We start from the raw sequence: 13,422 nt of genomic DNA on the forward strand, positions 1-13,422 counted from the left end.
TGCTCAAGTCTAACATGCAAGTTATTTCAAGGTACAGTGTGGAGAGAGTATCAGGATACAACAAATCAACAAAGCTAACGTACTATAGAAGATCGTAATACGGTGTAAAAACAAATTTATTGCTTGTAAATCAGCATATAGTTAGCCAACATAAGAACACAAGAGTCTTAGGGAATTGAATCACCCTACCTCAAGGGTAACAAACATAGCATGACCCATATGCAATGATCCAGTCACATTTGCAGGTGGCATAGGAATGACAAATGGATCGCCTCCACGGTCGAAGTTAGGCTTAAAGAATCCTTGAGATTCCCACCTATGAAAATTGAAACATCAAATAGTTTAGGAGAAGTTATGTGTGGTTCGAAAAATAATTTATACTGAGACAGGAGGGAAAGTAAGCAAAATAAAATAAAATTTATTCAACTCAATTCATTGAACAATATACTTGAATCAAATAACTAGATTATTAAGCTAGTAGTCTTCAACCTAGGTTGTAACGCCAATCCAATGGGAGTTGAAACATACTTCTCTATCAGTAGTTAGGTTAACTTTAAGTTCCTGATTGGATCATGGCAATTTTCCTCTGTATGATTCAAGATTTATGTGCAGAACAATATATCATGAGATCCAAATTTAACACATATAAAGAGAAGTGGTTCTAAATTCCATAGCACATCGTACAAGTATGACTTGTCAACTTTGCATCTCCTTTGACTTGCTAACTACAGCTATACATAAGCGAGCAATGTACAGTCAGTACAGAGAATGGCAGTTAGTTCTTCCCTGGTAACAGAACGATTTGGCAATCTTGTCCAAAGCCAGCACCCACGATGCGGCTACTATCAACGGACTGGTACGCAAGAAATGTCTGAAAATCAGTGATAGCTCAAAGTTGGACAACTAACTATACATTTGTGTGTCTCGGTCTCTTTAGACATTTCCATACTACCAATACCAACTAAAATGTCATCCCTCAACTTCATTGCATGTAGCAGGACGTAAATGGAATTGCAAGCTTTGCCAAAATTGCTGGCTGAATCATGTACTTATCATGCCCACATGAGAACGAGCATAAATGGATCACCAAGCAATCAAGCGAGTTAACTCGTAGCAGAGACGCTGAATTACCACTTATAAATCCGCTCCTCGCTGGTGAAGTCGAACGACTTAGCGACTTCAGGGGAGGTGAACACATCCCTCTCAGAGACAACTGCTGCAACGTGAACCAGACCCAATCAATGCACAACACAGTCTCACAGGATTTCACGCCAGCTAACGAAACCGAGAACTGGGGAGCACTGCCGGTACCTGCGCAGAACCTGTGGGCGGCGCGGCGCGGGGTCCACGCCGGGCGGCGGTGGGCGAAGAAGAGCAGCGGGTTGAGACGGCGGAGGCAGGTTGAGGAGGAGGACAGGAGGTGGGAGGGGCCTGCAAGCGCCATTAGAGCCTGCGCGCGCCGCCCGGCTAGCGGTGCTGGTGGGGTGGCAACGGCGAAAAACCCTAGACTAGCAGGTGAGCTCGAGGGGTTTGGGTTTGGATTTGGAAGAGGATAACGCGGGAGCGTGGCGGTGCACGGCGCCGTGGGGAGCGGAGGGCGGTGGCGCAAACGGATGGGACGATGACTAGCAAAGTATAGCAATGAATGAATTTATATTATCAAAAAAAAAAGAATACTGCTACATCATATATAGAAAAGGAATATTTAAAGGACAGAAAAATCATAGGAAATAACATCACATGTATATTAACTAGAGGATGACGCGCGCTTTGCGGCAGAAAAGTCAGCAGAGATTTACAAACATATGAAAAAAAGAAATCGGTAATGTGTGATATTTATTAGACTGACACATTACAGCCCAGAAAAGTTAACATTGATCCATTTTCTCAATTTTAGAGGATTTGAAGAATATTCTGTTGTGATTTACAATGAGGAGGGTAGTGGATCAATGCATACCAATGACTTACACTAAGAGAAATGGTGAAACCTATTTGCTTTGCATGACGGTCATAGCAAGATCTTACAATCTAAATTTTGAGAAATAAACACAAATTAGTGCTGAAAATTTGGCTTAATTCTTAATGGACATGACCATGAGGTTCAACAAATACGTGCAAAACAAATATAATAGGCCTCTCACGCCTAGATCGACTTGTTGAATTGCTACTGCCAGGAGATTTGTAAGTGCTCACCTTTGTAAGAAAAAAGGAATTAAGTGTTTTAGTATGGAACATGGTTAAGTAACAAACCAAATCTAGTGTGGTTGTAGGAATTTTCTACCCTACTATTTCTTCAAACATTTACATCTGCATGAGATTGTGTTGGTTCGCCCGAAAGCACCCTGTGATTGTAAAGAAGATTTGTCCATGTGTTAATGTCATTGGTATTAAGCATGAGTAGATATAGTATTTAGGCCCAAACCACATTGTAAAAAGTATGATAACAAAGATGAAAAATAAGCATAGATAGTAGGAAGACAAACAAAAACTTTTCATATATGTAAAAAATATTTCGCATTTTACAATCATATGTACGCAAATTTGAAATGATTTGGGGAAAGCCTGGGGATGGGATTCAGGGAGGAGATAAAAGCCATGAATTCCGATTCATAGGTGGGGTGATCCTCTATACAGAAGGTGGACGACGATGTCATGGCGGGCCCTGCCCCCCGAGAAAACTTCATACTCCATAGGAAAGGGCAAGGAGGTGGAGGGTTTGGGATGAGAGGTCGAGGGAGCAGCTTGCTTGGTGCATTACCGATGATTGTTAGAACAAAGAGGGGATGCCTTCCGGGGCATCCCCAAGCTTGGTTGCTTGTGAGTCCTTGAATATTTCCTTGGGGTGCCTCGAGCATCCTCAATCTTAGGCTCTTGCCACTCCTTATTCCTTCATCCATCATGATCTCTTCCAAAACTTGAAAACTTCAATCACACAAAACTTAACAGAAAGTCCAGTAAGATCCATTAGTATAATAAAGCAAATCACTACTTTAAGTACTGTTGCAAACCAATCCATATTTTGTTTTTGCATTGTAGCTACTGTAATATAACTTTCTCATGGCTTAATCCACTGATAGAAATTGATAGTTTCATCAAAACAAGCAAACTATGTATCAAAAACAGAATCTGTCTTAAACAGGACAGTCTGTAGTAATCTGAACATTCACCATACTTATAGTAATCCCAAAATTCTGAAAAAATTAGGAAAAACAAAAAAAATGTGTAGAAAGACAGTGCAAAAAGTTTCAGAACCGTTTGACCTTCCAGTAAAAAATGTAAAATCGCGCAATACAGCAAAAGTTTCTGTCTTGCACCGCACAAACCAACAAGCAATGTAAACATCCTAAAGGCAAATCTTGGCACATTATTTTTATAATACAATGGAATTGTACAAGGGGATAATTATTTTTTTTGAAAAGTTTCTGTAATCAAGATTCACAAAGTTTCCGTGAGCATGAACAAAGTTCAAGGAGCTCCCCCACTTCAACAATGTTTGTCTCTCTCACTTTCACTTTCCTTTTTGAAAAGTTTAAGGTTCCCCTCTTTATTTTTTTGTTTTTAAACTACATAAAGCACTCAACAGAAATAAATGACTCTCTAAAACTTCCGGGTTGTCTCTGAAAGGATCGATATGGTTGACTAGAGGAGGGGGTGAATAGGCAACTACCAATTTTTAGCTTTTCTTTACCAAATTAAACTTTGCATCAAAGTAGGTTGTTTAGATGTGCAACTAGGTGAACAACCTATATGATGCAATAACAACAAGCATACAAGCAAGCAAGAGAAGTAACACTACAAGGCTTGCACAAGTAAAGGTAAGAGATAACCAAGAGTGGATCCGGTGAAGACGAGGATGTGTTACTGAAGTTCCTTCCTTTTGAGGGGAAGTACGTCTCCGTTAGAGCGGTGTAGAGGCACAATGCTCCCCAAGAAGCCACTAGGGCCACCGTATTCTCCTCACGCCCTCACACAATGCGAGATGCCGTTATTCCACTATTGGTGCCCTTGAAGGCGGCGACCGAACCTTTACAAACAAGGTTGGGGCAATCTCCACAACTTAATCGGAGGCTCCCAACACAACCACGAAGCTTCACCACAATGGACTATGGCTCCGCGGTGACCTCAACCGTCTAGGGTGCTCAAACACCCAAGAGTAACAAGATCCGCTAGGGATGAGTGGGGGAATCAAAAATCCCTTGATGGAAGTGTAGATCGGGGCCTTCTCAACCACTCCCGAGCAAATCAACAAGTTTGATTGGCTAGAGAGATAGATCGGGCAAAAATGGAGCTTGGAGCATTTAATGGAGCTTGAGCAATAAATGAAGCTTGGGGGAGGAAGAGGTAGGTCAAAGAGAAGAAGGGGACTCCCTTTTATAGTGGGGGCAACAATCCAACCGTTGCCCCCCACCAACCAGCCCCGCACAGGGCGGTACTACCACTGAGAGGGGGCGGTACTACCGCCAGGACAACGGTACTGCCGCGCCAGCCAACGGCACTGCCGCGCAGAGGAGACTAGTAGAAAAGGACCCAACCAAGTACTATCACGGTGGTAGGGGCGGTACTACTGCCTCTACAACCGCGACTAGTGCCGCAAAACCCGACACGAGAAAAAGACCTCTCGAATCAAGGCGGTAGGAGCCAGACTGCCCAGCGGTACTACGGCAGCGGGGTCACGGGCGGTACTACCACTGTGGAGCGGTACTACCGCTTGTGACCCTTCGGCCGTACTACCGCTGGCAGTGCGGTACTACCGGTGGGGCGCAAGAGAGAGAGAGAGAGAGAGAATCTCTCCAAAGATGCTGAGGACGAGGCGGAGGTGCGAGGCACCCCAGCAGTACTACTGCTGTGGAGCCACGGGCGGTACTACCGCTGTGGAGCGGTACTGCCGCTTGTGGCTCCTCAGCGGTACTACCGCTGGGTTGCGCGGTACTACCGCTTGGACCCAGACAGGACAAGGAAGAGAGGAGAGAACTCTACAATGGAATGGAAAAGCTCGGAGGGTGAGAAGCTGATGTGTACGTGATGATTCCACCCATGCAATACCCCAGCGGACCCCCTCTTGATAGTACGGTGCCCTCTACGCAACTAGTCCACCGAGAAAGAGACGAAAGAGCTACACCGTCTTGAAATACACTCCGAGGGGAAGAAAGCGTCTCGTGCCAGGGGAGAATCTATGAATTATTCAAAGCACAAGATTAGTCCGCAAACATGTTGTCATCAATCACCAAAACTACCTTGAGAGAGATATGCCGCAACAATCTCCCCCTTTTTGGTGGATTGATGACAACTAGGGATTTGCGCAAGGAAAAGAAATAAAACGAAGAAAACTAAGAACTACAAAATATAGACGGGCTCCCCCAGAATGTGTGCACCTAGATATGGCAAGACACACACATTCGGATCAACACTCCCCCTATATTTTATAGTCCAACAATACTAAGCACAAGATATATGAGAGAAGAGAATAAACAGGACAAGCATGCATCTCATAATAAACTACAGTACTCTGAATAGACAAAAGTAAAAAGGTAGCGATAGGGAGCATATGTCTCACACCATATGTCTAGAACTTAGGTCCCACACCAAACCAAACCAAACCAAAAAAGACACCGAGAGAACACACAAGAAACCACAAGACGACTCAAAGCACGGCAACAACACAAATCCATACACCCTCTCTCCCCCTTTGGCAGCGGGACACCAAAAAGGGCAAAGAGTGACGCTATGACTCCAGGTGATGGGAAGAAGAAGATCTCGAACATCACATCTCTGCATCTTCATCGTGGGTCGAAAACCGCTCGGCATCGGAGTCGGTCCAAGGGCAGTGCTGATGAATCCACTCCTCCTCTTCAGTGATCTGTCCCTCAGAACCACTGGCAACTGTCGCTCCCAACTGACGCATGAGCTCCTTGTGGCGCATCCTGGCATGCTTCTCCGCCACATGAGTCATGTATTGACCATGAGACTCCATGCAGAAAAGCTTCTTCAACTTGTTTTTAAGCTTCTTCGCCCATGAGGGTTCAGCACTAGAGGGGCCAATATCCTCCTCGTGATCATCAGTGGCTACCCCACCCTCGGTCTCCATGGCAGCAGCAGTAGCAGGCGGATCTCCCATGGCAGCAGCAGCAGACGAACCCCCTGTGGCAGCTGCAGCAGACGGGGTGGACCAATTGTCCTTCTTCCTCAGGCGCTTGATCTCATGAGAAACCAAGTCTCTAGTTTCTAGCAACACTCCGGGATAAGTCTGTGCCCAGGCCCTCTCAATGAGCCTCATGATGAAAGGGCCATATATAGGGCACTTGCGCTCAGACGCGGCAGAGAGAAGTTCAGACCACATGACATGAGAAATATCCAGGCTCTGTCCAGTGCTTGCTTCCTTCTCATGCTGACAGAAAAGGAGCATGTCCACGAGGTAAGAGTGGACCATATCCAGATTCCCGATCTGAGGGAAGAGAGTCTCACGGAAGATGCGATGAAGAATGTCCAGATATGGAGACAGCTCATAGGTCTTCTTCTCAGTTACTGGGTGAACTTTCACAGTGCAGTAGGGCCAAAGGGCTTGCTTGTGGGTGGACGTAGCATTGCGGTGAGGGCGGAAACCGACAGGAGTCTCAAGCCCGGTATCCACCACATCAAGTAACTCCATGAAAGCCTTCCATTTGACGGAAAGCAGCTTGCCATTGGTCATTCATGTCAGAGTCCTGTCGCCATCCGTCCCAAGATGGACGGTGGCATAGAATTGAGCCACCAAATCCGCATCGAAATCCTTGTTGAATTGCATGATCCTGAGAATGTTCAGCTGAGTGCACATCTGAAGTGCTTCGCCAAAGTACTCCGGGTCCTTCTCCATAGCATCAGTGTCAATGGAGCGAACATCAACAAACAGATTCTTCTTGGCCTTGATCACATCAAAGTAGATGGCAAACTGAAAACGGTTCCAGAACGGGCGGTTGACCAAAGTGGGTTCTTGGTCCACCGCATAGGGGTTGCGGCGACGCTTCTCCCAAAACTCCTTGTTGGTCATCTCAGTCACAGTCTTCCCTTTTGGCTTGTTGGCGGATCGCTTCGATTGCTGAGGAGGTGGAGGAACACTTGCAGATGCACTTGCTGGAGGTGGTTGGGTGCTCGAGGAACCACCGGCTGGCTCTGAGGTGCGGTAGCGTTTTGATGAAGCACGCCCGGGGTTGATACGGCGACCTTGCTGCTCGGACTGGTCATCACCTGGAGCCAAACACAAGAACACGCAATACAACCAGAAAGAACGAGCATAAGCCAACAAACACAACAAAAAGATCAAGGTAAGGCGGGAATATGATGGAATCTGGCATGCAGCGGTAGTACCGTGGCATGCCCGCGGTAGTACCGCCCCAAGCGGTAGTACCGCCCCAAGGAGAGCGGTAGTACCGCTCGAGGTCAAGCGGTAGTACCGCTCCAACGAGAGCGGTAGTACTGCTCGAGGTGGAGAAACAGTTGTTTCCTACAGCACGAGGCGGAGAAACAGCGGTTTCTTACTACCGTGGTCAGATCTGGCACTATCGGCCTGCCAAATTCAAAAATATTCCTACCAAACTCTAATCGAGATAGTCTAGTTGCCTTCTCCAACCAACTCAAGCCTAGATTTAGCCAAAAATCTAGAGATGCAACCACCATTGCCCCTAAGAAACAAGATCTGAAAACGAGACAAAAGGAAAGAAGGAACGGGGGCAATACCGGCATCCATGGCAAGAGAACGGGGTGGGGATCGACTCCACCAAAGGAAATGGAGAGGGACGCCCCGGAGACGGAGATCCGCCGGAGCCCTCCTGCGGCGAGAGGAGGCTGGAGAGAGGAAGAGGAAAGAGGGGGCAAAGTAAATGGGTATGGGGGAGAAGAAACCTCCCCCTACCCCGACTTATCCCCCTGGTCCCGTCCCTCAGCGGTAGTACCGTGCTGGGGGGCGGTAGTACCGCTCATGAGCAGTAGTACCGCGCACCACCAGCGATAGTACCGCCCAGCACGCCATGGCAACCAAACCAACACGGCTTTTGCTCGAAGGAATGACAAAAACGGCAAGAAAAAGAGCACACCAGCAAAACGACCAAGACACACCTCTTCAAAAGAGGGCGGTGGCCGAGGCCACCTATGTTTGAGTCAAAAGGTATGGCGCCGCGAAGATTTTAACCTTGGGCCCATGACCAAAACTCGTCTTTGAAGCACAAGTACCATCAACAATGGCTAAAGTGAAAGACTTGATCAAATTATGCATAATGGGGGGAGGGAGAGTTCATTGAGAGAACAACACTCCCCCTATGTCCATGCCTACACCTAAACTAAACAACAAAATGAGTGTGGTGGGGTGTGCAAGGGTTCAAGCCACATTGCTCGAATCAATGATATTTAGCTCATGCCTTAACTCGTGAAATCTTGCTTCATCCAAGGGCTTCGTGAAAATATCTGCAAGGTTGTCATGAGTGTTGACATAGTTGAGCTCGATCTCTCCTCGCCTAATGTGATCCCGGATGAAGTGATACCGAATCTCAATATGCTTCGTCTTGAAGTGTTGCACCGGGTTGAGAGAGATCTTGATGGCACTTTCATTGTCACACCAAAGAGGCACTTTGTCACAAGTGACACTGTAATCCTTTAAAGTTTGCCTCATCCATAGGAGTTGAGCACAACAACTGCCGGCGGCAACATACTCCGCCTCAGTGGACGAGAGAGACACACAACTTTGCTTTTTGGAAGACCAACTTACCAAAGAGCAACCAAGGAATTGGCACCCTCCGGAAGTGGACTTCCTATCCACTTTGTCTCCCGCCCAATCGGAATCCGAGTACCCTACAAGCTTGAAGTTTGATCCTCTTGGGTACCACAAGCCAAAGTTTGGGGTATGAGCCAAATATCGAAAGATTCGCTTGACCGCCACATAGTGACTTTCCTTAGGTGCGGCTTGAAACCGTGCACAAATTCCCACACTCAACATGATGTCTGGTCTAGATGCACAAAGGTAAAGCAAGGATCCAATCATGGAACGATACACCTTTTGATCCACCACTTTACCATTGGGATCTAAGTCAAGTTGGCACTTGGTGGGCATTGGAGTGGAAGCCGGCTTGACGTCACTTAGCTTGAATCTCTTGAGCATGTCTTGAGTGTATTTGGATTGATTGATGAAGGTTCCTTCTCTTCTTTGCTTCACTTTGAACCGTAGAAAGAACTTCAACTCTCCCATGGAGGACATCTCGAACTTTGAGGTCATGAGAGCGGCAAATTCCTCATTGAAAGCTTTGTTAGGAGAACCAAAGATAATATCATCAACATATAATTGGCACACAAACAACTCCCCTTTGACCTTCTTAGTAAAAAGAGTGGGGTTGATTAGCCCAACTTAAAAACCACGGTCTTGTAACAACTCAGTAAGGTGGTCATACCACGCATGTGGGGCTTGTTTAAGGCCATAGAGTGCCTTATCGAGTTGATACACATGGTCGGGAAAGTAGGGATCCTCGAACCCGGGGGGTTGCTTGACGTAAACCAATTCATTAATTGGACCATTAAGAAAAGCACTCTTCACATCCATTTGTTGTAACTTAAAGTTATGATGAGAAGCATATGCAATCAGCATGCGAATGGATTCAAGACGAGCAACGGGAGCAAAGGTTTCACCGTAGTCGATACCCTCGACTTGGGAGTAGCCTTGTGCTACCAAACGAGCCTTGTTGTGAGTGATAATCCCATGGGCATCTTGCTTGTTCTTAAATATCCACTTGGTTCCTATGACATTGTGATTCCCGGTTGGTCTTGGCACTAATCTCCACACTTTGTTGCGCTCGAAGTTGTTGAGTTCTTCATGCATGGCATTGAGCCAATCCGGATCTTCTAGCGCTTCATAGACCTTGTGGGGTTCCACACAAGAGACAAACGCGTGATGCTCACAATAATTTGCTAATTGTCTATGAGTGCTTACCCCCTTTCTTAAGCTTCCAAGCACATTCGTCATGAGATGATCCTTGGTGGAGAGCTTGGAAGCAACCTTGGCGGCACGACGCTCTAATTCCTCCTTGGGGGTGAGACGAGGAGTGGTCACTTGATCATCTTGAGCGTCGTCTTGGGCTTGTTCTTGTTCTTGAACTTGCTCGGAGGAGAGAACTTGACCTTGGGCATCACTTGAAGTGTCAACACCGTCTTGAGCGTGATCTTGCCCTTGGTCATGTTCTTGAGGATGAGGGCCTTCATGTTGTTCTTCGGAAGCGTGTGGGCCTTGGGTTGGTGATGGCTCCACTTGAGTGGAGCATTGTCCTTCTCCTTCGGCCACAAGGGGTTGCTCAATGGGTAGGATAAAGCCAACACCCATTCTTCTTATGGCTTGGGGAGGAATTTCATCACCTACATCACAAGTGCCACTTTTCTCCACTTGGGAGCCGTTATTCTCATCAAACTCCATGTTACACGTCTCCTCAATAAGTCCCGTGGATTTATTGAGGACACGGTAAGCATGCGAGTTTGTAGCATAGCCAACAAATATGCCCTCATAAGCTCTAGCCTCAAATTTAGACAACCGAACACCTTTCTTGAGAATGAAACACTTACACCCGAATACCCGAAAGTACTTGAGGTTGGGCTTGTTACCGGTGAGTATCTCGTATGGAGTCTTGTTCAAGCCCTTGCGGAGGTAGAGCCGATTGGATGCATGACACGCGGTGTTGATGGCTTCGGCCCAAAAGTTGTATGGAGACTTGAACTCCGCCATCATGGTCCTTGCCGCATCCATCAACGTACAGTTCTTCCTCTCCGCAACACCGTTTTGTTGAGGGGTGTAGGGTGCGGAATATTGATGCTTGATTCCCTCATCACTAAGAAATTCATCCAAGGTGTAGTTCTTGAACTTGGTGCCGTTGTCACTTCTTATTGTCAAGATCTTTGCATTGTGTTGACGTTGAGCTTCATTTGCAAAGTCAATGACGGTTTGTTGGGTCTCGCTCTTCCTCTTGAAGAAATACACCCACGTGTACCTTGAGTAGTCATCCACAATCACCAAGCAATACTTCCTACCTCCAAGACTATCGAAGGATGGAGGCCCAAAGAGATCCATGTGAAGGAGCTCCAAGGGCTTCTTTGAATAAATGATAGTCATGGGAGGGTGAGCCTTCTCATGTAGCTTTCCTTCGATACAGACACTGCAAGCACGATCTTTAGCAAAACTAACATTCGTTAGTCCACGAACATGGTCCCCCTTGAGGAGACTTTGCAAAGATCTCATATTGACATGGGCTAAACGGCGATGCCAAAGCCATCCCACATCAACTTTAGCCATTAGGCATGTCGCGGTCTTAGTGGGTCGCTCCGAAAAGTTAATCACATATAGACCGTTCTCGACATGCCCAACAAAAGCTACTTTAAGAGTCTTGCTCCACAAGAGGGCCACGGTATCGATATCAAAGAAAGTGGCAAAGCCCATGATTGCAAGTTGACGAACGGAAAGTAAATTGTATGCAAGGGACTCAACAAGCATGACCTTCTCGATCGAGAGATCATGAGAGATGAGAAGTCCCAATACCTTCCCTTTTCATGCAAACTTAATGATAATGAAACCTTAGCTGCTTATGCTAATGGTATATATGATCACTATGATGTGGAACAAATAGAAGAATTTGTTGCTTTTAAGGGTGCTTATGAAATTGAATATTTGTTTGAAAAGTATGAAGCTTTTGATGATGATGTTTATAGGCCTGAAAATTTAGCTATCCCAAAATATTGCTATGATAATTATGAATATAATTCCTATATTAATGCACTTATTGAGAAAGTCTGCGCTGTCCAAGAAGAGATTAATATTTTGCAGGAATCTATGGAAGAAGAAGAAGTCGATGAAATTGTGAGCTCATTGGATGAAAAAGATGAGGAGGAGAGCGAAGAACAAAAGGAGGAAGAGCGGATTGATCACCCGTGCCCACCTTCTAATGAGAGTAACTCTTCAACTCATACATTGTTTAATTTCCCTTCATGCTTACCGAAGGATGAATGCTATGATAATTGCTATGATCTCGTTGATTTTTTTGAAATATTCCTTTTTGATGATGCTTGCTATGCTTGTGGCCAAGATGCTAATATGAATTATGCTTATGGAGATGAACTTGCTATAGTTCCTTATGTTAAACATGAAATTGTTGCTATTGCATCCACGATGATAGTCCTATTATCTTTTTGAATTCTCCCGACTACACTATATCGGAGAAGTTTGCACTTATTAAGGATTATATTGATGGGTTGCCTTTTACTATTACACATAATAATTTTGATGAATATAATATGCATGTGCTTGATGCTCCTACTTGCAATTACTATGAGAGAGGAACTATATCTCCACCTCTCTATGTTTCCAACATGGTAAAATTGCAAGAAACTGTTTATAGTATGCATTGGCCTTTATTGTGTGTGCATGAATTGTTCTTTTATGACATGCTGATGCATAGGAAGAGAGTTAGACTTCGTTGTTACATGATATATGTTACTTTGTGCTCACTACTAAATTACAAATCATTGCTAATTAAAATTGGCTTCGATATACCTTGGGATCCGGGTGGATTCATTACTTGAGCACTATATGCCTAGCTTAATGGCTTTAAAGAAAGCGCTGCCAGGGAGACAACCTGGAAGTTTTAGAGAGTCATTTATTTCCGTTGAGTGCTTTCATATAGTTTAAAAACAACAAAAATAAAGAGGGGAACCCAAAACTTTTTCAAAAAGGAAAGTGAAAGTGAGAAAGACAAGCATTGTTGAAGTGGGAGAGCTCCTTGAACTTTGTTCATGCTCACGGCAACTTTGTGAATCTTGATTACAGAAAATTTTCAAAAAAAATAATTATCCCCTCATACAATTCCATTGTATTATAAAAATAATGTGCCAAGGTTTGCCTTTAGGGTGTTTACATTTGCTTGATGGTTTGTACGGTGCAGGACAAAAACTTTGGCTGTAGTGCGCGATTTTACATTTTTAGCTGGAACGCCAAATGGTTATGATTCTTTTTGCACTGTCTTTATATACAAATTTTTTATTTTTCCTAATTTTGGCATATTTTTTCAAGTATCATAAGTATGGTGAATGTTCAGACTGTTCTGTTTTAGACAGATTCTGTTTTTGATGCATAGTTTGCTTGTTTTGATGAAACTAACGATTTATATTAGTGGATTAAGCCATGAAAAAGTTATATTACAGTATACACAATGCTAAAACAAAATATGAATTGGTTTGCAACAGTACTTATAGTAGTGATTTGCTTTATTATACTAACGGATCTTACCGAGTTTTCTGTTGAAGTTTTGTGTGGATGAAGTGTTCGATGATCGAGAAGGTCTCGATGTGAGAAGAAGGAAGAGAGGCAAGAGCTCAAGCTTGGTGATGCCCGAGGCACCCCAAGTAAATATTCAAGGAGACTCAAGCGTC

At 44.9% G+C, this 13,422-nt stretch overlaps 1 protein-coding gene across 2 annotated transcripts; it reads right to left on the bottom strand.

The window, feature by feature from the left end:
- Positions 1–77: 77 nt before the first annotated feature.
- Positions 78–1,632, bottom strand: LOC125553779 (valine--tRNA ligase, chloroplastic/mitochondrial 2-like). Of its 2 annotated transcripts, none has more exons than XM_048717486.1 (3): positions 1,312–1,632; positions 1,132–1,213; positions 78–316 (listed from the first exon to the last, which is right to left on the bottom strand). In XM_048717486.1, exons 1-3 carry the CDS (start codon positions 1,442–1,444, stop codon positions 181–183), a joined length of 351 nt encoding a protein of 116 aa, XP_048573443.1. In that variant the 5' UTR covers positions 1,445–1,632; the 3' UTR covers positions 78–180. The 2 variants fall into 2 exon arrangements, with proteins under 2 accessions (XP_048573443.1, XP_048573442.1); XM_048717485.1 differs by having other exon boundaries at positions 102–316; positions 1,132–1,216; positions 1,312–1,631.
- Between the last annotated feature and the right edge of the window lie 11,790 nt (positions 1,633–13,422).

This window comes from Triticum urartu, chromosome 4 (genome assembly GCF_003073215.2).
Source record: "Triticum urartu cultivar G1812 chromosome 4, Tu2.1, whole genome shotgun sequence".
Classification (NCBI taxonomy): Eukaryota; Viridiplantae; Streptophyta; class Magnoliopsida; order Poales; family Poaceae; genus Triticum; species Triticum urartu.

Excerpts from the sequence above, each read along its gene's own strand:
- LOC125553779 (XM_048717485.1), bottom strand. The coding sequence starts at position 1,444 with ATGGCGCTTGCAGGCCCCTCCCACCTCCTGTCCTCCTCCTCAACCTGC. Across the intron at positions 1,217-1,311 it reads CGCCCACAGGTTCTGCGCAG|CAGTTGTCTCTGAGAGGGAT; the intron begins GTACCGGCAGTG and ends TTCACGTTGCAG. Across the intron at positions 317-1,131 it reads GAGGAGCGGATTTATAAGTG|GTGGGAATCTCAAGGATTCT; the intron begins GTAATTCAGCGT and ends CAATTTTCATAG.